This window comes from Salvelinus fontinalis, unplaced genomic scaffold, assembly GCF_029448725.1.
Source record: "Salvelinus fontinalis isolate EN_2023a unplaced genomic scaffold, ASM2944872v1 scaffold_0679, whole genome shotgun sequence".
NCBI classification, from domain to species: Eukaryota; Metazoa; Chordata; class Actinopteri; order Salmoniformes; family Salmonidae; genus Salvelinus; species Salvelinus fontinalis.
The window spans coordinates 63,748-89,295 of NW_026600888.1; the positions used below are offsets into that span (position 1 = coordinate 63,748).

The window sequence follows — 25,548 nt, forward strand, 5'->3', positions numbered from 1 at the left end:
TGGGAGTCTGTCAGATAGTGTGCCCATTAAATGGTACATCAAATCAGAAGGCAAGTGATAAATTATTCTGAAGTACTCAGATATTTACCACGGTTAATTTTTTATGTCTGATTTCAGTCTAAGGGCTTCAAATGATGTGTGGTCCCCTACAGCAGCACTGGTTCTTTAATCTTTTTGATTTGAGATAGACAAGTCATTGACCTGCCTACCCCAGTGCCGTCCCTGGCCAGGATGAATTGAAGAAAAGAGTACAGAGATGACGGATTAACAGGCAGCCTTATGGCCTATGATTATTTAGTCTCAGCACTGAGAAGAATATACAAGAAAAAGCTGTAGGGTGATTTATTTTCACACAGAGTAGACACCATTTCTCTTTTACCATCCTCCTTAGGTCCGGTCAACAATGATGCTATCACTTTTTGAATAATAAACTTCAAAGATTATAATAAGATGACTTCAAAGAAAGATCATCAGTGGGCTTTCCACATAAAAGTCTGACTTAGGTAATGCACTTGCCTGATGCACAACTGTTGGATGTTCTTAAGTCTGACTTTAAGCCCCTTTCTTCCCATTTTCTACTTGCCTCAATAAACATACCATATCTCATATCACTGACTTTACCCGACAATGAATAATGCCATAGTATAATTGTTGTCCGCTTATATACAATAGGCAGCTTAATTCAATACATTCCTTCTGGTCATTAGAGTCATATTACATAATATTAATTTCCTTCTTTAAATTATGTTTATTCATGCCTTCCAGACATGAAGGAGACATCAGCTTTCTAATGCTTACCCGCTGAAGCAGAAAGCAATTTAGAGCCACTGTGCTCTAGTGGAGTAATAGGTTCACATTTTGATTATTCTCATAGTTGGGCTCTGGAGTGTGTGTTCATTAGGTGCTGTGAGGCAGATGAGGGAGAGAAAAGAGACACCAGTTCTCAGGGAATACATGTACAGTATTTGTAACCCTGACCCATGACACATACATATAGGGAGATGTACACGTGTCAGTCACATCTCTAAGTATACTGCATTCAACACATGCATTTGTCTGGCAAGGAGACTGCTCTCTTTGTGATGTAGCATTGGTTAAAACATGACAACAGACAATGAAAAAGGAATCTTCAACCTCTTTTCAACCTTTGGATAAAAGCGTCTGCTAAATGGTGTACTTGATATTGAGCAACTCAGGGTATAGAATGTCAAAAGGAGCCATGCAACACAGCCATGCAATTTCCATAGGCCTTACTGAAGAGCTCAGTGACGTTCAACGTGGCATCGTTATAGAATGCCACCTTTCCAACAAGTCAGTTTGTAAAATTCCAGCCCTGCTAGAGCTGCCCTAGTCAACTGTAAGTGCTGTTATTGTGAAGTGGAAATGTCCAAGAGCAACAACGGCTCAACCGCAAAGTGGTAGGCCATACAATCTCACAGAACGGGACCGCCGAGTGCTGAAGAGTGTAACGCGTAAATATTGTCTATCCTCGGTTGCAACACTCACTACTGCATTCCAAACTGCATCTGGGAGCAACGTCAGGACAAGAACTGTTTGTCGGGAGTTTCATGAAATGGGTTTCCATGGCCGAGCAGCCGCACACAAGCCTTAAATCTCCATGCACAATGCCAAGCGTTGGCTAGAGTGGTGTAAAGCTCACCGCAGTGGAAACACTTTGTCTGGAGTGATGAATCAAGCCTCACCATCTGGAACGACAGACGATTCTGGGTTTGGCGAATGCTACCTGCCCCAATGCATACTGCCAACTGCAAAGTTTGTTAGAGGAGGAATAATGGTCTGGGGCTGTTTTCCATGGTTCGGGCTGGGCCCCTTAGTTCCAGTAAAAGGAAATCTTAACACTACAGCATACAATGCCATTCTAGACGATTCTGTGCTTTTAACTTTGTGGCAACAGTGTGGGGAAGGCCCTGTCCTGTTTCAGAATGACAATTCCCCCATGCACAAAGCGAGGTCCATACAGAAATGGTTTGTCGAGATCGGTGTGGAAGAACTTGACTCACCTGAACAGAGTCCTGACCTCAACCCCATCGAACACCTTTGGGATGAATTGGAACGCCGACAGCGAGCCAGGCCTAATCGCCCAACATCCGTTCCCGACCTCACAATGCTCTTGTGGCTGAACATAAGCAAGTCCTCGCAGCAATGTTACCATATCTAGTGTTATAGCAGCAAAGGGGGAACCAACTCCATATTAATGCCCATGATTTTGGAATGAGATGTTCGACGAGCAGGTGTCCACATACTTTTGGTAATGTAGTGTAGTTTAGCCGGCTATCTAAACTAGTAATAATTATGGCCAAATGCCGTGCCCAGGGGCCCTGACCTCCAGAGGGCACCCATTTATTTTGTTAGTCATTCACACTCAGATATCTTGTTAACATGGCATAATTCATTACAACATGTGTAGAATTGCAGGAAATTTGCTTTAAATCTGCAAACATTTCTATCCACCCCATGGCAAAATGGGTCAAATTGAAGGAAATAAGCTGGAAAACTGCACAGTTTTTATTATCTGTGCCCCATGGCATACTGAGTATGAGCATGACATTTGTTATAAAAAGTTCTCACTGTCCCATAGCAAAATATGTAGAATTGCAGAAAACTTGCTTCAAACCTTACATTACACACCTTACACATGGATTGTGTATGTGTGCCGTTCAGAGGGTGAATGGGCAAGACAAAAGATTTAAGATTGAATTGCCTTTGACTGAGGTATGGTTGTAGGTGCCAACAGTTTCCTGTGTGTATCAAGAATGGTCCACCACCCAAAGCACATCCAGTCAACTTGACACAACTGTGGGAAGAATTGGAATCAACATGGGCCAGTATCCCTATGGGATGCTTTTGACACCTTGTGGAGTCCATGCCTCGACAAGGGTGTTCTGGGGGCAAAAGGGGTGCAATGGAATATTAGGAAGGTGTTCCTAATGTTTTGTACACTCAGTGTACAGCCAAACCAACAATGAACTGGCAGCTCTCTCTGAATTTGATATAAAACCATCTGTGTTCGTCATAGAACGATGGGACTAGTTTCCGTGGATGCGGACAGATTTCCAGCGTTGTGCTTTGTTTGAAGTGTTAGGATTTATGTTTATGCACTGTAGCCTGTTAGCATATTGTTTGAAGATGAATATTGTTTTGTTACACACACACACAAACAATACAGAGGGGGGTGTGTGTGTGTGTAGGTGTAAGGACTGACCAACACAGGCCATAAAAGCTGTGGACAGTCTGGAGAGGGGAGGGGTGAATCTCTCTAGGCCAACCAGGAAGTTAGAATACTGGACAATACCATATTAGGAACTGTTTCAGTGTAGAATCGACAGACACAAGACGGATCTAATCTACCCAGCAACCAGATGTGGACAAAGGGAAGCGCCAAGGGCCAGCAAAGGTGGGGCAAAGTCTAAACCACGCCCAGCCTCTACTGTGACAGACGCGTTGAAACTACGTCATCACAGTATAAGAACAGCTGTTTACGTACTTCCTGCCAGTTCTCTGATCTACCCTGCGCGGAGATACAGTGAACCCGTATATACGAAAATTGCATTTGCCATTCATTGTTTGTGGTAATTAAACATAATTAAAGAAAGTTAGCAGACCTTGCTATTTATTTTTCCTGATACCGAATGTGTTACACGCAGCGTTCACAGAAGCAAGCCGTAACGGGCCCTCTGATGAGCAAATTACATTTTAGGTGGGACTTTCCAGCCTCCAAGGGCTGTGGATATTTAAGTGATAATGCTGGAGAAGCTGGTGTTTGGATATATTGGCACGGGTGTTTATAGGCCTGAGACGAAGTGCCAATACAGGTACAGGGAGTGAAGGTTTAATAACTGAAAGACATTAAACAGAACAGGAACAGCGTCTAGACAGGAACACACAACACCACGTAATGCGTACACAGGGAACACCACGAGGAACAGATAGACATACAGGGTCAACCACGTGATGGAGTCCATGTGAGTCCAATGAGCGCTGCTGCGCGTAGTGATGGTGACAGGTGCATGTACAGACGGGTAGCCTGGCGTGGAGGGGGAGTGGGAGCAGGCGTGACAATATCCTCCAAACACCGGCTTCGAGAATACATCAATAACAATGAGCTAATCAGGTACGATTTCACCCTGCATAAAAAATGTGCTCTCTTGTTAGGACACTACTGTTCAGAGGAGCTAACCAACAACACAGCTAACACTATAACTCCAAACTGGAGCTGGAAAGACAGCAAACTAGCTGCCCTTCGTTTCGTTTTACCTTTTTTCAATTGACATTTGTTTGTATAAATCCATAAAAATTATGCCAGCTGATTCAGGATTTTGACTGGCTGAGAAACGCTGCCTGGCATCTCTCTTTCTCGTTCCGATTCCCGACCCCTACACGTTTATTACTATGGGACAGTTGGAGATCGAATTTGAATATTTGAAACAATGTTGCAAATGTCGGAGAGAGACTAATGTTCATACAAATCTGGACTGTTGAAAACTAAATATTAGTCTAAAAGAAATGTGAGATCATGTCTAGATGCTTTTTATAATGGAGATCAAGTTTAGGGAGAGAGAGACGGAACACTGGCTAGCAGACCTAATCCCTTTATTAAAGCTGAGTCTGAATTTGCATCCCAAATGGCACTATACAGTGCACTACTTTTGACTAGACCCCTATGGGCCCTGGTCAAAAGTAATGCATTGTATAGTGAATAGGGTGTAATTTGAAATGCAGTCTGGATCTCCTCAACACAATTATACAGATGAGTTTCCCCCGTTCCACTGTGCCTGAGGTTACGGTAAAGCCACTCACATGGAGTGGGCTTACGACTGCTCCTCTTCGCCTCAGCCTCTGAGAGGGGCTTCCCTGCTAGGATGAATGGGCCATGATAAAGTCCTCTTTTTCAATATGTCTAAGTCCTCTTCTGAAAGTAAATATTACCTTCTTTGTCTCCCCAAGTTAGGCAAACATAGAGTAGTCACATTAACATGTGGTGAATAAATATCATATGTCACATCATACTAAACTCATGTGCCAGGCTTCACTGTTCCGGATGCAGAATACATGCAAGAATATGGCAGCTGGCCGTAAGACTCACATGCTCCTGTAACTTCAAATATATACAACCTGAAGTATATACACTGAGTGCACAAAACATCAGGAACACCTTCCTAATATTTAGTTGCACCCTTTTTCCCCCTCAGATCAGTCAGCCTCAATTCGTCGGAGCAGGGACTCTACAAAGTCTCAAAAGCATTCCACTGGGACCATTCTTGATACACACGGGACAATGTTGAGCGTCAAATACCCAGCAGCGTTGCAGTTCTTGACAAACTCAAATCGGTGTGCCTGGCACCTACTACCATACCCCGTTCAAAGGCACTTCAATACTTTGTCTTGCCCATTCACCCTTTGAATGGCACACATACACAATCTATGTCTCAATAGTCTCAAGGCTTAAAAATCCTTCACTAACCTGTCTCCTCCTCTTCATCTACACTGTGACATCAATAAGGGATCATAGCTTTCACCTGGATTCACCTGGTCCATCTATGTCATGGGAAGAGCACTCATGTTTTGTACACTCACTGCTTTAATACTGCTAATTAATTTGGCAGACAGCAATGTTGTATTTCACACTAGAAACTCTGAATTCAATATACTGTATATGATTCATCAAGCCCTTCTCTGCCAAGGCAGAGTTAGAGGAAGATGTAAGTACGCATTTCACCTGTTCTACTCAGCGCATGTGATAAATACATTGATTCGATTTTCTGATAGAATATATTTGTTGCCATCTTGAGGCCTTTTCTACCTCTTTCAGGGCCGTGCCAATTAAATAAATACGTGAATGTCATGCAACTTCAGACCTTCTAACACCAATATAGCTTTTGTTGAGCAAGCAAATATTGCCATCAAGTTGACATACATCAATTCACTTTTATTCATTAACATTATTTCTACTATAATATAAAGCTCCATAATGAATATCTTAATACTGCACTATGGATACCATTATATACCCTTATAGAAGTCATAAAATGACTAAGCCTAGTTCATACCCTTCGTGTGTAACACAAGAACGCTTCACAAAATGCTGATCCTGCGTTCTTGTGTAGAGTGTTTTTTGTGTAGCTGCTTGTAGTTATTTCTTGTGTACGTATGTAGGGTATCAACTACGCTTTAGTCCCATGTCATGAAATGAATACCTAAATTAAAATGAACAATTATGAAAGATACAATATTAATCAAAATCTGCAATACAAATGGTTTATTAAAACATCCATTAAAAAGTATGTAAGTGATTGAAAAATAAAATACATAGTTCCTCAAATCCCAAAAAGTTTAGCACCACTTTCCTAATCGGAAGAGTAGAAGCTGCTGTCGGCCTACCCTCCTTGTAATTCTTTAATTTAGGCTAAATATCTACATCAAATGTAGAGGCTGCAATGGACGTGGATCAATGATTACAATAGGGAGATGGCATCAGATGTACAGCACATCTAGTCAATTGGTTGGGCTTCTTAGCTTATCTTCCTAATCACAGGAGAAGCTGTAGATGTCTGAATGACATTTAGAAGCTCACATTCCTAGTAACAGGAGTGGGAGCTAATAAGGGATCAAAAGACCCAGATGGAATTTTGGTGTTGAGTAGCCTATAGTGGATCTTCCTTAAGGAGTATAAACTAATGGTAAGCTAGTCCACTGACAGCCTGGTTCAAATAGAGCAGCATTAGGGGACTCAAAATGAAAACAGAAATTAACAACAAAAATAAAAATGTTGTATTGAGGCCAGTTGTGGTGTTCTCCTCAGATGTAGCCTGGCAAAAGCAACTGACATGGGCTGCACGTCATCCAGGCTATCCATCAGAGGACCCAGAGGACTTGCAGGTGACCAAGCGTTTCCAGGCCTTCTGGACTCCCCAGAAGAAGCCCCGGATGCCTTTCCTCATCTTGGATAATTTAACTGGCAAGAAGATGAAAATATGTAAGAATTTCAGATGGACAATTGTCTGATAAAACAATAATTTATTACTTCTTTATATATAATTGTCCCATAAGAACATTTCCCCCCAGGAACACTCACTCATAGGTGGAGAATCCACAGCAATGTACATCTCTGGCTGGTCTGTAGTGTCTTTAAGGACAATGCTCATCTTGGACTGTGATCAGAATTCAAAGATGCACAATTAAACATCAATTTCACTTCCTTTACATATTCCTATAATTATACAACTATATTTACTGGTGCCGATATCAAAAAGCACAACCAATGACCATTCAAGAGTAATCTGAGCTTGTCTTACCTTTCTGCCGGTGGCATAATGCACCCCCTCAGATTCCGCATCCTCCACATCATCCCTGCATGAGTCTTCAAGGTCTGAGGTCTCGTGGTCATATGGGTTGGGCACTGAGGGTTTCAAGATGGCCAGTAGCTTGTGGGAAACAATGTCAGAGACAAAGGAAAGCATCTCCTGATCCTCAAATAAATCGTCAATTTTCAAGGAGCGTTTCAAACGCTTGACCTTCCCAAGGTCAGTGTAGATGGCATCTGCCAGCTTCGATGTCATCTTAGAATTGAAACTTTTTTGCTGGCTTCCCATTTCCTCAATCAGATATTTGGCCACCTCATCATCGAACAATCGGATCAGCTCAGTCACCAGATCACTGATCTGGATGCGCTGATGTTTGTTGGTCCTTTTTGGCATACGGCATATCTTCTTGACAAGCTTCATCAGGACTTCTTCTAATATAAGCTCCCTAATGAAGCTGCTGGAACCGGATGTCACTTGATCCACAGTGGACCACTCCGGCTGTTCAATCTCAGTCTTGATGCTGCTCTGCTCAGCTTTCTTATTCAAAGATTGACGGGTTGTCATTTCATTAAACAAGGCTGTCAATTCTTTCAAGTTGAGTGTAGATTCCAGATTTTTGGTGCCTTGAAGTTTGGATGGTGCATCCATAATTCCGTTCGTGACAAGACAGACAATGTCCTTGTGCAGCTTGGGTGCCTTGTGGCACAGTATCTTCTGTAGGGCTTCCTCTGTGCCATAGCGTTGCATCAACTTTCTATGCACAGACAGCACCAACTGAAAGATGTCTGTTGCCTTCAGGCAGACATTTGCTTCCCTCCACCTGTTAGTCACCCTCACCCACAGAGCACTGGACAGCTTGTTGGTCACATCCTCAACTAGGGTCCAGCTGGCCAGTTTATCCTGGGTCCGAGGAACAATCAGAGCGCGCAGCCGGACAATGATATCCATCACCGCCTCTACGTGAACAATAATATACACCGGTTGGGATGCCTTCACCTCAGCCGAGCCACATCGGCTCTTAACCGTGACCTTGTCCTGGTCTGTCCTTAGGCAGATGTCTGAGGAGAGCGGCCGGACAGAGACTTTAGGTACGATTGAACCCAGACGGTTGACTTCCCTGGTGACTGCACTCGCAATGGCTGTTGTCATCTCCCCGCTGCCGCGCCTCAAAGCTCGCCTCAGAGCATCAGGAGAGCCCATGTGCTCCTCCAGCTCTCTGCAGAGGGCACTTACAATCCTTGCACTTGAGGGGCGGGAGTACGGCGTCTTGAGATCCTTGGTCATTTCCAATGCGGAGGTAACGTCTGGGGAATCGGACAGGTCCCGAAGGACAGAAACCACCATGTCCATTGCCACATCAGAGAGAGTGGTGGTTGGGGATGACACAGGTGATGCAAAGTCCTCTGAGGGAAGTTCATACCCATGAAGCAGCTTGGTGATCAGGTCTACAACCACCTCTGGTGTGGAATGTAGACTGGGAGAGTCGTTGGCGGAGGTCTCAATCATACAGGATTCAATTTCACTCAAAGCCCTTCTGACCATGATGTTTGTCTCAGAGTCATCGGGTACATGGTTCTCTTTGAGAGGTTTGATACCTGCCTCACACAGCTCTTTCACATGGATGTTGTCGGAAGACATCACTGCTTCTTGAATAGTAGGTTGTTGATTGGCTATGGTTGTAGCCATGATTGTTCTTACCATCAGAGGACAAAGCTTCGCAATCAGTTCATACTGTGGCTTAAAGCTCTCAGAGCGGCTGTCGTTCATGGGTAACTCAGGGATGTCAAGGCCCTGAAATAGCATCTTCCGTATCAGTTTGCCCACTACACCCTCCAGCAGGCAATTAGTAGGGCTCGGGGTCTCATTCCCTCTGTCACTGGTGCTGGAAGGTAACTCTTGCTTCTTGTGAAGGCCATGAATGGCCTCACTTTGCGCAATACAACCCTCAACAGGCAACTCCTCCACTGCAATCGTGTGCACAACCACATTGACATCGTTGGTGTGGGGTCCAATCAAAAGCTTCTTATAGGTTGGGTCTGTGACATATTGTAAAACACCCCCGCCTGTCTTTAAGTTCTGAGCTTTATCTCCAAATGTCCTATCCAGGAGACACAATACTGACTCAGATAGTGGGTCAGTGAACTCCTGGAGCTCTAGGCTGCTCTCAACTTCAAAGGGGCTGAGGCTGCAGCTGATCTGGGAGCTGTAATAAGAAGCCTGCAGCTCTCTCTTGGACTCCAATGTGTCATGCAGCTTTGGATATAAGGCATCTGCAATGGAGTCTGTGAGCCGCTCATCCAAATTAACAGAGAAAATATTATTCAGGCTTTTGTTGGAAGCCTCCTCTTTGGTTTTCCTCAGGATGTCCCGCACAGCTTCCCTTGGGGCAGAACCAGAAGTGCAAGCATGTCCATTGGATGGTGTCTGGGTGCCAGTAAGGGATTCCTTGATCAAGAAACTCTGGAGTTCAGTGGCCACTTCCTTACACATCTCCCTTCTGATCTTCAGAACAGCAGGTGTCAGTGTAGCCTTCTCTGAGGTCAAAGGTGTCAGAACTCTGGTCAAAGTTGAGGGGCATCTGAGATGATCACCCAGACCCTCTAAGTCATCAGAGCAGGACACCTTGGCAACTTGAAATAAAACCGAACTAATAAGGTTCTGAGCCACAGCAGATGATTTTGCTGATGCTGCCTGGAGTGTCTCTAAACTAACCTGCTTGGAGGCAGCCATCTTTGTTGTTGCCCTGGTAATGATGTTACTCACAGGCTTGATGGAGTAGCTCATAAACTGGGATCTCAGGCTTTCAAAGACTCCCTTCACTCTTTCTGCCTTCAGGTCTTTGTCAGTGGCAAATACACACGACTGAACAGCATGGAGAGATACAGGGAGAGGAAAGCCCAAGGGTGAAGCCACATCTGTGATATGGATGGAGGACTCTGAGGGTGTCCCATCAAGGCGCCTCTGCAGCAACTTTATCATCTCCAGGACTCTGGCATTGTCCTGTGGTGAGATGGAGCACTCTCCTGAGAGGTTCTCACTGTCTAGTGTGTTCTGGATTCCAAGCAGTGTTGTGCTGAGTATCCTCCTGTCATGGGGAAGCACTCCCCTCAGTGCAGAAGAGGACCGGCTCTGTGGTGCTGGTGTGCTGCATGGTGTTGATGCACCAGAGACGTCACTTCCACTGTCATCATCTTTTTTGGTCCTCATTATAATAAGGATTTCGTCAATGATCTCATCACTGTAGACTTCTAAGTCCTCTGTGATAACATGGGCCGTTGGGGTGGCAATACTCAGAGTACGACCCCCAAGAAGTTTGAAGGACGTCTCCGACCCACTGCCAAGAGGGCCAACAGACACACATTGCAGTGTTTCGCTGGATGATGAAGAACAACTGGAGGAGAGATCAAGCAGCTCCTCGTCCAAAGTCGGAGAGGAGGAAAAAATTCCCTCCATTTTCAGGACAGAGATAACATCCGCAAGTGTTGAATCTACAAGGTCCTCACCTAATGGGCTACTCCTTAAGTGGCTGACAAACACCCTTGTAGGAGAATGGGAGACTGTGGTGGGAGATGGAGAGCCCTTCTCACCAATCACACTTGACCGCGCCTCCACAATTGCTAAAGACTGGGAGATGACGGAACATACAAGTCCGCCAGCCCGCTCAATAATGGAGGGGAGGGAAACATCCAAAGGGGCTGGAGGTGTCACACTCCCTCCTTGGCCATTTCTATCTTGGCTGAGGCAGATCGACGAGACCTCAGTAGCATATTGATTCTCCCGCTTAGGGCTCCTGCTAGAGTCAGGTCCAGGAACAGTTGAAATAGAGCTCACAGCCAGGGAGCAAGGAATGTCACTCCTTCTGTCTAAAAGCTTGATAGAGCATGAGGAGGGGCGGCTGCTGGAGGGGAGGTTGGTGTTGGTCTCTTCGCTGGAGAGTAAGGAGGAGAAAGGGGCCAAGGTCAGTTTGACAGGGATGACATGCCCACGACCTACCACAGCAGATAAGGTTCCAGAGTAGTCAGTGGCAGTAGGTGGTTTAGCAGATTGTAATTTAGCAAGTAGTGGTTTAGCAGATTGTGGTTTAGCAGGTGGTGGTTTAGCAGATCGTAGTTTAGCAGGTGGTGGTTTGCCAGATTGTGGTTTAGCAGATCGTAGTTTAGCAGGTGGTGGTTTAGTAGGTGGTGGTTTAGCAGATGGTGGTTTAGCAGATGGTGGTTTAGCAGGTGACGGTTTAGCAGGTGACGGTTTAGCAGGTGACGGTTTAGCAGGTGACGGTTTATCAGATGGTGGTTTAGCAGGTGATGGTTTAGCAGGTGGCGGTTTGGCAGATTGGGGCCTGGTAGAACGTGGCCAAGTAGCCAGGAGGTTCTTAGTAGAGATCTGACTGGAGGAAGAGTGTGCTCGTTCCTCACTGGACAGAGAACTGCTGCTACAACAAGTTTTGACTGGTTCTTCAATGGAGATTGGGGAGGACTTACTGTCAGGACTCTGAGTGAGACAGATCACATTGACTTTGGAGAGTAGGGAGGTACAGCTGACAGAGCCCTGGGTTGAATCTTCGTTGGTGTCTTTGCTGATGGAGAGCATACTCTCTGCATCACTTTCTGAAGCTCTCAGCCTTATAAGGTCAACCAAGGCAGGGATCAGGATGCTATTTACCTCCTCCAATACTGAGCTAGTTATGTGCCCAATCATGAGCAGCAAGTCCCTAACAGTAATCTGTATTAATGAAAACAGAAAGGTACATCAACGGAATTGATTAAGATTTACAGTATGTTGGAAATCAAAACACATGTTAATCCATATCCAAAATATTTTTAAAGTAAATATAACAAGTATACCTTTCATTTTTTGTTGTTGCAATTATTCTATATCAAATGTGTGGTCTCCATTGTTGCAACTTAATCATCTTCCTCATCTAGACTTTTTACATTTACCAAAGTGGCAAACGCATATTACATCATATCATCCAAATACAGTGGCAAGACAAAGTATATGAACCCTATTGGAATTATCTGAATTTCTGCATGAATTGGTCATAAAATTAGATTTAATCTTCATCTAAGTCACAACAACAGATTAACACATTCTGCTTAAACTAATAACACACAAATTATTGTATTTCTCTTGTCTCTACTGAATACATCATTTAAACATTCACAGTGTAAGTTGAAAAAAGTATGTGAACCCCGAGGCTAATGACTTCTCCAAAAGCTAATTGGAGTCAGCTAACCTGGAGTACAATCATTGAGACGAGATTGGAGATGTTGGTTAGAGCTGCCTGCCCTAAAAAAACTCACAAAATTTGAGTTTGCTATTCACAAGAAGCATTGTCTGATGTGAACCATGCCTCAAACAAAAGAGATCTCAGAAGACCCAAGATTAAGAATTGTTGACTTGCATAAAGCTGGAAAGGGTTACAAAAGTATCTCTAAAAGCCTTGATGTTCATCACTCCACGGTTACACAAACTGTAGATAAATGTAGAAAGTTCAGCGCTGTTCCTACTCTCCCTAGGAGTGGCCGTCCTGCAAAGATGACTGCAAGAGCACAGCGCAGAATGCTCAATGAGGTTAAGCAGAATCTTAGAGTGTTAGCTGAAGACTTAAAGAAATCTCTGGAACATCCTAACATCTCTGTTGACGAGTCTACGATACGTAAAACACTAAACAAGAATGGTGTTCATGGGAGGACACCATGGAAGAAGCCACCGACTGTCCAAATAAAAACATTGCTGCACGTTTGAAGTTTGCAAAAGAGCATCTGGATGTTCCACAGCGCTACTGGCAAAATATTCTGTGGAGAGATGAAACTAAAATTTTGTTGTTTGAAAGGAACACACAACACTGTGTGGAGAAAACAAAAGCACAGCACACCAATATCAAAACCTCATCCCAACTGTAAAGTATGGTGAAGGGAGCATCATATCATGGTTTGGAGCTGCTTTGCTGCCTCGGGGTCTGGACAGCTAGCTATCATCAATGGAAAAATGTATTGCCAAGTTAATCAAGACATTTTGTTGGAGAATTTAAGGTTGTTCGCCAATTGAAGCTCAACAGAAGTTGGGTGATGCAACAGGACAACGACCCAAAACACCGAAGTAAATAAACAACAGAATGGCTACAACAGAAGAAAATATGCCTTCTGTAGTGGCCCAGTCAGAGTACTGACCTCAACCCGATTGAGATGCCGTGGCAGGGCCTCAAGAGAGAGCTTCACACCAGACATCCCAAGAATATTGCTAAACTGAAACAGTTTTGTAAAGAGGAATGGTATAAAATTCCTCCTGACCGTTGCGCAGGTCTGATCTGCAACTACAGAAAACGTTGAGGTTATTGCTGCCAAAGTAGGGTCAACCATTTATTAAAACCAAGGGTTCACATAAACTCAGCAAAAAAAGAAACGTCCTCTCACTGTCAACTATATTTATTTTCAGCAAACTTAACTTCTTCTTAATAGGGGGGGGCGCTGTTTTCACTTTGGGGAAAAATCGTGCCCAAATTAAACGGCTTCGTACTCTGTTCTAGATCCTACAATATACATATTATTATTACTATTGGATAGAAAACACTCTGAAGTTTCTAAAACTGTTTGAATTATATCTGTGAGTAAAACAGAAATCATTTGGCAGCAAACTTCCAGACAGGAAGTGAACATTCTGAAAAAGGGGCTCTGTGTCAGGGCCTGCCTATTCAACTGGCTTATATTTATGGATCTGTATGCACTTCATACGCCTTCCACTAGATGTCAACAGGCAGTAGAAGGTTGAATGGGTGTCTAGCTTGATGTGAGGCCGAATGAGAGCTTTTGGAGTAACAGGTCCGCTCTTTTGTCAGTAGTCAGCTGTGCACAAGGGAACCTCACATTGTCTTCTGAAATGCGTTCGGTTTACACGACGAAATGCTCCGGCTCTGATTTTATTGGATACATATGAGAAAAACATCATAAAGTAGGATTTTTCAACCGAGTTTGACCAGTTTATTCAACGTTTATTGGGACTTTTGGAATTTTTCGTTCCAGGCGCAAACATTTCTTGGACACGTGAGCTCCACATGGCTAGCCAAAGTTGCTAATTCGACAGAAGAAATGGACATTCTAAAAACAAACAACGATTTATTCTGGAACAAGGACTCCTTGCACAACATTCTGATGGAAGAACATCAAAAGTAAGACAATATTTATGATGTTATTTCGTATTTTATGTTGGCTCCAACAAGGTGGAGAATTGTAGGGCGCTGTCTCACAATATTGCATGCTGTATGTTGTACTAAAGTTATTTTAAAAAATCTAACACAGCGGTTGCATTAAGGACCAGTGTATCTTTCATTTGCTGTACAACATGTATTTTTCATAAATGTTTTATGATGAGTATTTATGTATTTCACATTGCTCTCTGTAATTATTCTGGCTGTTTGGTGCTATTTGTGATGGTGGCTGCAATGTAAAACTACAATTTATACCTCAAATATGCACATTTTCGAACAAAACATAAATGTATTGTATAACATGATGTTATAAGACTGTCATCTGATGAAGTTGTTCAAGGTTAGTGATTAATTTTATCTCTATTTGTGGGTTTTGTGAAAGCTACCTATGCGGTGGAAACATGGTGAAAACATGGCGTTGTGTGTTTGGCTATTGTGGTGAGCTAATATGAATACATAGTGTTTTTGCTGTAAAACATTTTAAAAATCGGAAATGATGGCTGGATTCACAAGATGTTTATCTTTCATTTGCTGTATTGTACTTCTGATTTCATGAAATTATATATGTGTAAATAATTGTATGAGCATACAAGATTGAACAACTGAGACATAAACTGAATATGTGGCTAACAGAAATGGAATAATGTGTCCCTGAACAAAGGGGGGGTTCAAAATCAAAAGTAACAGTCAGTATCTGGTGTGGCCACCAGCTGCATTAAGTACTGCAGTGCATCTCCTCCTCATGGACTGCACCAGATTTGCCAGTTCTTGCTGTGAGATGTTACCCCACTCTTCCACCAAGGCACCTGCAAGTTCCAGGACATTTCTGGAGGGGATGGCCCTAGCCCTCACCCGCCGATCCAACAGGTCCCAGACGTGCTCAATGGGATTGAGATACGAGCTCTTCGCTGGCCATGGCAGAACACGGACATTCCTGTCTTGCAGGAAATCTCGCACAGGACGAGCAGTATGGCTTGTGGCATTGTCATGCTGGAGGGTCATGTCAGGATAAGCCTGCAGGAAGGGTACCACATGAGGGAGGAGGTTTTCTTCCCTGTAACGCACAGCGTTGACACTGCCTGGAATAACAACAAGCTCAGTCCGATAATGCAGTGACACACCGCCCAAGGCAATGACAGACCCTCCACCTCCAAATCGATCCCGCTCCAGAGTACAGGCATCGGTGTAACGCTCATTCCTTCGACGATAAACGCGAATCCGACCATCAACCCTGGTGAAACAAAACCATGACTCGTCAGTGAAGAGCACTTTTTGACAGTCCTGTCTGGTCCAGCGATGGTTGGTTTGTGCCCATTGGCGACGTTGTTGCCGGTTTCCTTACAACAGGCCTACAAGCCCTCAGTCCAGCCTCTCTCAGCCTATTGCGGACAGTCTGAGCACTGATGGAGGGATTGTGCGTTCCTGGTGTAACTCGGGCAGTTGTTGTTGCCATCCTGTACCTGTCCCGCAGGTGTGATGTTTGGATGTACCAATCCTGTGGAGGTGTTGTTACACGAGGTCTGCCACTGCGAGGACGATCAGCTGTCCGTCCTGTCTCCCTGTAGCGCTGTCTTAGGCGTCTCACAGTACAGACATTGCAATGTATTGCCCTGGCCACATCTGCAGTCCTCATGCCTACTTGCAGCATGCCTAAGGCACGTTCACACAAATGAGCAGGGACCCTGGACATTTTTCTTTTGGTGTTTTTCAGAGTCAGTAGAAAGGCCTCTTTAGTTTCCTAAGTTTTCATAACTGTGACCTTAATTGCCTATCGTCTGTAAGCTGTTAGTGTCTTAACGACCGTTCCACAAATGCATGTTCATTCATTGTTTATGGTTCATTGAACAAGCATGGGAAACAGTGTTTATACCCTTTACAATGAAGATCTGTGAAGTTATTTGGATTTATACGAATTATCTTTGAAAGACAGGGTCCTAAAAAAGGGAGGTTTATTTTTTTGCTGAGTGTACTTTTTCCACCCTGCACTGTGAATGTTTACACGGTGTGTTCAATAAAGACATGAAAAAGTAAAATTATTTGTGTGTTATTAGTTTAAGCAGACTGTGTTTGTCTATTGTTGTGACTTAGATGAAGATCAGATAACATTTTATGACCAATTTACACAGAAGTCCAGGTAATTCCAAAGGGTACACATACTTTTTCTTGCAACTGTACTTGGATATGGATTTCCCAGGAGATGGGAGACAGGGAAGCAGTAATATGTCTACAGCCCCCAAAGAGTGAAAGCTGGGAACATGTTCATGACCAAAATGACCTACCACTGACGGGCTAGCTGAATGTGGTGAGCAGGTCGTCACAGTCGACAAGGTTCCAGAGTGATCAGAGTCACTGCTAGGTCTTTCAGTTGGTGGTCTGGCATAACGTGGTCTGGCAGTATGTAGCCTAGCAACCTCGAGGTTCTTAGTCGAGATCTGACTGGAAAGAGTGTCCATCGAGGAGGTGGAGTGTTTGAAGGGAGAGTCCATTACCAGAGGTGTGTGTGTCTCCATGCCCAGGGGTCTCCAATCTCCCATCTGGCTACCAGGCTAAGAGAGACGGGTGAGAGAGAGAGGCAAATGGATGAAGATACCAACAGAAACACTGAGGTCCTACTGCTGCTTAAGCAACTATGAGTTGATATCAGCCCTAGGAGTGCCGCTGTTCCATCCTTACCTGTCCAATCACCGACCAGCGGATTCGGCGCTCCAGGCGCAGCTCCCTGCACACTTCTCTTTCCAGCTCCTCAAGCCTGCGGCGTCGTTTCACATCCCAAGCCAGTTCGGCCAAGTGAAGGTTCTTCCCCTCTTCCATTTCACTCTGAAACCTTCACATACAAGGGAACATCAAACATGATTTACCTTAATTTTCCTACAACTCAAACTGTCCACCATATCTATTTCTTAAGTTATTGCTAGATAGGAGGTCAACGTGATTCCACACCTTTGCTTATGTTTTTTTAACACATTTGGGTAAAAGATTCTAATAACACTCACGTGTTCTTGAAGTAGTTTCTACCCTTGGCAATGAGCCATTCTCTAATATCCGTCAGTGAGATGTGGGAAGGAACCTCCCCTTGCTGCTGCAAGACTAGGAACTGCTTCAAAAGATTTTTCTGACAGAGAGAGAGAGAGATTTATTTGCACCCTTGCCCTCCACAAGTTTTTCCTGGTGTTGTCACGTGATCAGAAAACCCTTTCCCCATCCATGAGCGACAGCAAGTTACATACACAGTTGAAATAAAACGCATGGAAAGGTGTGTCTTACAATATAGCTTTTGTGTTTTTATAATTGTGCATCTAGAAAGTAGACCACTCTAACCTGCTGGGCACAGCACTGCTTCTCCCACAGCAACTGAACTGACTTGATGTAGCTACTGTAGCGATTGTACTCTTTACACGTACACAGCACCTGAAAGGGAGGAGCCACAAAAGAGCCATTTTTAGAGGAAGTTCATGTGTACAAACACCCAATCCCAAATCTACCTCTAACCTCTACCCCAATATTGATTGATTTTGCCTTTATTTAACCAGGTAAGACATTAAGAACACATTCTCTTTTACAACCTGCACTAACAATGACCATATGCACTTGTAGATTTGGATTTGTGTAAACTAAGCAAAATGGCAAACATTTCACCTAGCCATCATATTGCTTACACCTGTCCAATTTTCTCAGTTCCATATAAGTGTCACTTTAAGATTTTGGAAAGAAAAAGGAGGTTTGCCATGCCTTCTCATTTGAGGTGATGAGGCCTTGCTTCACCAGCCGCTTCTTCCTTTCCGGATGGCGGAAAAAACTCTTCAGGTGTTTGTCGTGGAGGCAGTTATAACTAACATCCATGACTCTCATGTTGGGGTCCAACAGGTCAAACCCGGGGGTCTCCTGATGGAGCTGTGGATTGTGTTTTAACAAACCTCAATGTCAGGGCAATGGATACTACAGTGGGAATGGTTGTGGAATTAGGACTGGAAATGGGAAGGAAGTCATTAAAAATATATAATTAGGTAACATTTCATTTGAAAGAAATTGAGGATCTCAGATCATTTGGAATGTCATACTATCACACTAACCTTCTCCCCCAGTTTTCCTCTGAAGAATACAGGGAATGTCCTCTCTGGGGCTTCCTGTAACCCCTACAAATACAGAGACAATCATGACAAAACTTTTTAGACGTGGGGTTTTGATAGTAGACCCCATCCCTGTCACTTGGTTTGCAATAATTCCCCCTTTTGCCAATTCACTTTGCATGAAAAATGTTGAATCAAGCTCATATCTAAAACAAATTTGTTTGATCCATTTACAGTGTTAAACTATTCTTAAAGTAGTCAACTAGCCGTAGGCCTACATGATGACTGATTCTGTAGGCTACATATTCATCTCATAGACTTTCATCATCCATCTTTAGAATTATACAAATGTGAAGCGATATTAATATGAAGAACGAACAAAGCATTATCCTAGGCCTACTCACATTTTCTTATTCTTTGCCCGCACTTTTTTGACATAGTAGGAATATTGACTAATATTGCAAACAAGTGATGTCATAACGGAAACTTGATTATCTTGTGTCTCCAGAAAAGGTAGGCCCTATGCCCCCCAAACGTCCGCTATCTGATAGACCTATGTTGTTGTACTGATATAAACACTATGAAAGGATATTGTAGCCTTAACCTATTGATATAGTCTACAGGCTTATTTATGGTGTGCCCGCTCCATAAAGCGCAGCTCCAGTTGTGCCTGGGCTTGCTGCAACAGGTGCAGTCTGTTGCCAAGCCTTCCACAGAATCATACCTCAACCCTAAAATGTGATCCACATGTATTCGATTTCGAAACTGTCAAGTTATTTACAGTGATGGATTTAAAGCATTATCACGACTAACAGGCTGACTACACCAAATGAATTTAGAAATCTATATTATTCAATTATTGCACCCACACTGCTTGGGCGCGCCAACGAGCATCTGCATAGCAAAGGGCTAAAATAGAAGTCAGTTCTATTTCTGATGCAGATCGCACAGCAAGTCCTGCCTCTCCCATCTCCTCATTGGTTTATAGAAGCAGGTACCCACGTGCCATCTCCTCATTGGTTATACCCAAGTGGGTGACTGAAAAACGAACGAGGTCAGTGGCGGTAAGGCACCTAATTTATGAAAGTTGCCAATCGCAATATAAAATCAAGAGAAGAAAAAGCCTGGAAGGAGGAGAGATGACTAGAAACGATTCGGTTGACCGTTTTATGTGTGAATTAATTGGTGGAGTAGAGGACCTTGGTTCACATAGGGTCATGTCTGGCGTCAGTGGACACGTTTCCTGCCTCTATTGTATTGTGTTTTGGAGAAAATGGGGGCCGTATTAGCAGTAACTGCAAAAGGTTACTGTGAAACCAAGGTAAATGGCAGTAACTGAACTTAGTGCTTTATAGCTTGGTTTCAACCTGCCCTTGGCTGCAGTTACTGCGTTTTACCTTGGTATCATATCATTTTATTCTGATAGTGATGCAATCGAACCCACTGACTGACAGCTACACACACATACATTGCTAATCTAGGGATACAACACCATGACACAGCATTCCCAGGGGGGAAATGATGGTTGAACTTGCTCTGAAACGCCGATATCCAGACACTGGTAAGAACTAGCTAGCTAAGTAGATCCGACATCAAAATTAATTAGCTAGCTAGTAAGCTAAGCTAGCTAACTAGCTAGCGAGCATAGACTAACAATGCGACCTGCTCTCATAAGATATCTGCAATTGATACTAACGTCAATCTATTAGCCATATAATGAATTATTTTCTGAAATTTCATCTGTTGGGTTCTCTGAATCAGTACACCATACACACGATTTCTAGCCAGTGACAGCCACCTAGCTAAAACTGACGCGCCCCTACCAAAAGGTCAAAACCTACCTAGCTAGCATTAGCATGAAGCAATAGATTTGTGCTACATGTTCCCATAAGAGATGATCAACAGTTTATACTAGCTTAAATCTATTATACCTATAATTAATATAATCCTTGTAGTTGTATTCTGACATTCAATGGGTTATTTGAATCTGTAACGTTACACCACACACACGATCTCTAGCCAGCTGACGGTCAGTTGGACGTGCACCCCATACTGAATTGTCAAAAGCCACGCACACTCGTTTTCCGGATGAGCGCGCACACAGCATTGCTAGCTCATTAATAATATAGCTACTCACATGTTCAGGGTTTCTGGTTTTCTTTTATATTCCAGTATTGCGTGACTGTCCTGGTCAGGAAAGTTAAAATCCCAAATTGTATCCATCCCCTTTGTTGGTGGCATATGTTATTAGTACAACACGCGTTGACATGCCAAACGTGTGCTCAATGTGTCTGCTTCAGTGCCATCTTTACATGAATGCGGAAAAAACTGTTTTGCATGACTTCCACCAATCCCTGTGGTCTAGATGATTAGCATCTATGCAGATCAAAATTGCCATGTGAGGGTGTATTAGGACAGTACAACCACGTCAATACTAGGTTTTATTCCTGTCAATGTCCATCCATGCAATTTTTTTGTATTTGTAAATAAAAATGAATATGTACGAGCCTTTTTGGGAGCAGGGGATTTACACATAACCTCAGACATGCACCCTTTTCCATACATTTTTCAGTGTAATCAATGAAACTGTCTACAGTCAATCATTTCAAGGCTAGGCCTATAGCGATAGAAATTGACTTACTTTTCGGGCCTCGTCGCTGTCCATGCTACAGGTCTAGCCTACGTTGGTCTCCAAATTGAGCCGGTAAAACATCGTACTTCATCTGAGGTTGCCAAAGCTTGAATGCTACTGAATATTAAACTGGCTTAGAAATAAGAATGAAGAGAAATTCAAAACTACAATTGAAATGATTGCGTCACAATACCAGGCAGCCGTTGGCAGTGTACCCATGAGTTTACCAGTCAATTTCCAGGGTTAGAGTTCCAAGCCCATTCTATTCATTCTTATTTCTGTGAGCCCAGGCCTACCTCCATTATGGTGTAATTTGCAGTCCACATCATTAAGCATAAATCATAGACCACAGACGCTGAGACGCACTATTTTGCTGAAAATATATAGATTTTACCCTTTGGTGTAAACTATACAGTACCAGTCAGAAGTTTGGATGCACCCACTCATTCAAGGGTTTTTCTTTACTTTTACTATGTTCTACATTGTAAAATAGTGAAGACATCAAAACTATGAAACACATATGGATTCATGTAGTAACCAAAAAAGTGTTAAACAAATCAAAATATATTTTATATTTGAGATTCTTCAAAGTAGCCACCCTTTGCCTTGATAACAGCTTTGCACACTCTTGGCATTCTATCAGCCAGCTTCACCTGGAATGCTTTTCCAACAGTCTTGAAAGAGTTCCCACATATGGTGAGCAATTGTTGGCTGCTTTTCCTTCACTCTGCGGTCCAATTAATCTCAAACCATCTCAATTGGGTTGAGATCAGGTGATTGTGGAGGCCAGGCCATGCTGGTTAAGTGTGCCTTGAACTCTAAATAAAGCAAAGCACACCCACACCATCACACCTCCTCCTCCATGCTTCACGGTGGAAATCACACATGCAGAAATTATCCATTCACCTACTCTGCGTCTCACAAAGACACGGCCGCTGGATCCAAGAATCTCAAATCGCAGGCTGTCAAATCAAAAGGCACTCCTTCGATAAAGTTGTTTTTGACTAAAATGAAAACATGTCATTTTCACAAGGTTGTGGAGTAACATGTACAACTACCTATTATTGGCTCAAATTCGGGTTGTGCCTTTAGATTGACAAAATTAACAACCAATGCAAGAATTTTCCACTTCTCAAACCCCGCCCTGGTCTTCTTGGTTTGTTTCACAATCATTCAAAAAAAGTATTGTGATGTTGCTCCTCTTGGTTCAGAAATTCTAATGTAACATTAAGCCTGTTAGAAGAACGACATTTACAGGAAAAATGTACAGGAATCCTAGACTCTCAGCCTGTATCTTTGGTGCTAAGCTATCAATGCTAGTTAGCTAAGTATCTAAACCTGCTGCATCTGAAATAACTATTGTTTAACGTTAAATACAGCCTCAGTGACTGTTCAAGCAAACAACACTGGAGGCCTATTGGAACTAATAAAAAGTATAAGGTTTACAAGTAATTAAATACAAAAAAATATAGGCTATTTGGAAAGGACACAATGGCTGCAACTTCGGTCGGTGATGGTGGGAGTTGTTTTGCCGAATGGACCCATAGGAGTTTGATCCTTGAAAAACAGAAAAATATTGAGTAACTACTCTCATTCTACAGGTTTTTAAGCATCTAGTTACAGACGTTAGACTAAGACATCCAGAGGAACACATAGCATAAATGTACATAAATGTAGCAGAAGCAATTTCCGGTTTAGCTCCTCACTAAACAGTCTATAGACATGAAATCAGAAAATTAAAACAACTGAGTAGGACAAAATAAAACCACCAAAACTCGCAATCGGAAAAAAAACTGGCAGGGAAAGCAAAGATCCAAGTCATCTACCCAAAGGTAGTAACTGCAGGCAAGAGCGAAATGGATTCAATAGGGTTGGTTGTTTGAAGAGTTAAAACGAAAGACTATTTTTAAATTAGTTTTCAAATAATTTGTTCTGCTTTTAAATTAGTTCTGCTCCTTTTGTTTACAAATCTACAAACGATTCTCTCAACATCCATCACTTCTCTCATTCTTCACATTTTCAACTTTATTTCTGATATTTACGATTTATTTCATTTTGAATTCAACACTTAATGCGTGAAATTGACCCCATATTTTTCCCCCAAACAATATACAATATTGTTGCATTCCCTCCCCACCCCCATAACATCATAATAAACATCAAGGGTGTTTTACTAAGACATATGCAATGTACACAACTGATAACTGCTCCCAAAAAGTCAGGACACTGCCCTTGCCACCAAACTATACTTGATTTTCAGCACAGGGAAAGACCTCAAATTAAAAATATATTTATGTGATCAAGACAAAGGAGATGATTGTGGACTACAGGAAAAATTACGCACGGCTGAAATGCGGTCACTCTCCATCTTTATCCCTGAAGTGGAAATGCGGTACCCTAGGAAGGAGACGGACTGTTGGAAGAACAGACATTTCTCAGCCTTGACGTACAGGTTTTGATATGTTTTACACTTTTTTGGTTACTACATGATTCCATTTGTGTTATTTCATAGTTTTGATGTCTTCGCTATTATTCAACAATGTAGAAAATAGTAAAAATAAAGAAAAACCATTGAATGAGTAGGTGTTCTAATAGCAATAAGGCACCTCTGAGGTTTGTGTTATATGTTCAATATACCACCCCTCCTTGGGCCTTATTGCTTAAATAACCCATATATCTTTTATAACAGGATATTATCATTGACTATAATGAAAATGCATGTATGAATGAGTCTGATTTACCGTTTTCAATGGCAGGTTCACCTTCTGAAGCCAGATGAGGTTCCCAAAGCATGCTGCGCACCCACCAAGCTCAGTCCCATCTCTGTACTCTTCCACGATGACAACAACAACGTGATCCTAAAGAAGCATCACAACATGGTGGTCAAGACCTATGGATGCCTGTGACACCAGTGGTAGCCCATCTATCTATTCTACAACATTTTAATCAACTTGATTGCTATTGTTCCAAAAGATACAAACAGGGTAATATAACTTGCAACCAGCAGTTGATAGCAATAATCTGTCAATATGCTGATAAATAGTATGTATCTAATATATTGATTTTGAGTCAGAGTGGTATATGAACAACACCCATTGGACTTATACCATACTTCACTTTGATTAACTAAACTATTCAAATCTACAGTAATTAAGATAATTACATCCCCCCTTCATGTCATATATTCTGTGACCAATCAAAGCTGTAAAGTACTGTATCATAAATGCAATCAATGCTAAAATTCGACCCTTTTGATGGCTATAATATCTTGTTGAACCAGGAATTTCTCCATGTCTCTTTTAGATGTACTAAACATGGTTTGCAAAACGTACACGTTTTTTTCTTCTTCTTTACTCATACTTTTAACCAGTACAAGTTAGTAACAATGGAAAATGGCAACAAGAAAAAATGTTTGGCCATTTTTGTATGTACAGAGGAACAAATACAAAGTGATGTATGTCCTTGTCAACAGATATCTGGAGGACTGTATACTGCTATATTTGTAATAAAATAAACTACACTGAACAAAAAAACGAAACATGTAAAAGGTTGGTCCCATGTTTCATGAGCTGAAATGAAAGATCCCGAAAATGTTCTATAAGCCTAAAAAAACTAATTGTGAGCATTTCTCCATTGCCAAGATAATCCATCCACATTGAAAGGTGCACCATATCAAGAAGCTAATTAAACAGCATGATCATTACACAGGTGCACCTTTTGCTGGGGACAAAAGGCCACTAAAATGTGCAGTTTTGTCACAACACAATGCCACAGATGTCTGAAGTTCTGAGGGAATGTGCAATTGGTATGCGGACTGCAGGAATGTCCACCAGAGCTGCTGCCAGAGAATTGAATGTTCATTTCTCTACCATAAGTTGCCTCCAACGTAATTTTAGAGAATTTGGCAGTACATCCAACCGACAATTTTCCTGTCCTGCTAGCCATTCAAAATGTAACGATTACTTTTGGGTGTCAGGGAAAATGTATGGAGTATAAAGTACATTATTTTCCTTAGAAATGTAGTAAAGTAAAAGTTGTCAAAACTATAAATAGTAAAGTACAGATACCCCCCAAAACTACTTAAGTAGTACTGAAAGTATTTTTACTTAAGTACTTTACACCACTGTAGGTGCTTCAATAGAGTCTGACGTTCAGGGGTGGTTGGACATATAAGATGGGGTGCTGGTGAGCCCCCATTTTAGGTCGTCACACAAATATTCCCCCACCCATGTCCAGGGGTCTCAGTGTTATGTCCCTTGAAATATATGTACTTTTGGTAATACTTGTGAGTAGGCAACAAATACAATCATCTTAAATTGACAT

General features: G+C 42.5%; 1 protein-coding gene across 2 annotated transcripts; it reads right to left on the bottom strand.

Annotated features, from left to right (window-relative positions):
• Positions 1-327: 327 nt before the first annotated feature.
• LOC129847032 (mucin-17-like) lies at positions 328-21,447 on the bottom strand. 2 transcript variants are annotated; one of them, XM_055914807.1, is made up of 10 exons: positions 21,235-21,447; positions 18,597-18,659; positions 18,256-18,417; positions 17,845-17,934; positions 17,520-17,638; positions 17,200-17,350; positions 16,806-17,072; positions 7,314-12,041; positions 7,094-7,169; positions 328-6,973 (listed from the first exon to the last, which is right to left on the bottom strand). In XM_055914807.1, exons 1-10 carry the CDS (start codon positions 21,256-21,258, stop codon positions 6,867-6,869), a joined length of 5,787 nt encoding a protein of 1,928 aa, XP_055770782.1. In that variant the 5' UTR covers positions 21,259-21,447; the 3' UTR covers positions 328-6,866. The 2 variants fall into 2 exon arrangements, with proteins under 2 accessions (XP_055770782.1, XP_055770783.1); XM_055914808.1 differs by lacking the exon at positions 21,235-21,447 and adding an exon at positions 20,731-20,900.
• Between the last annotated feature and the right edge of the window lie 4,101 nt (positions 21,448-25,548).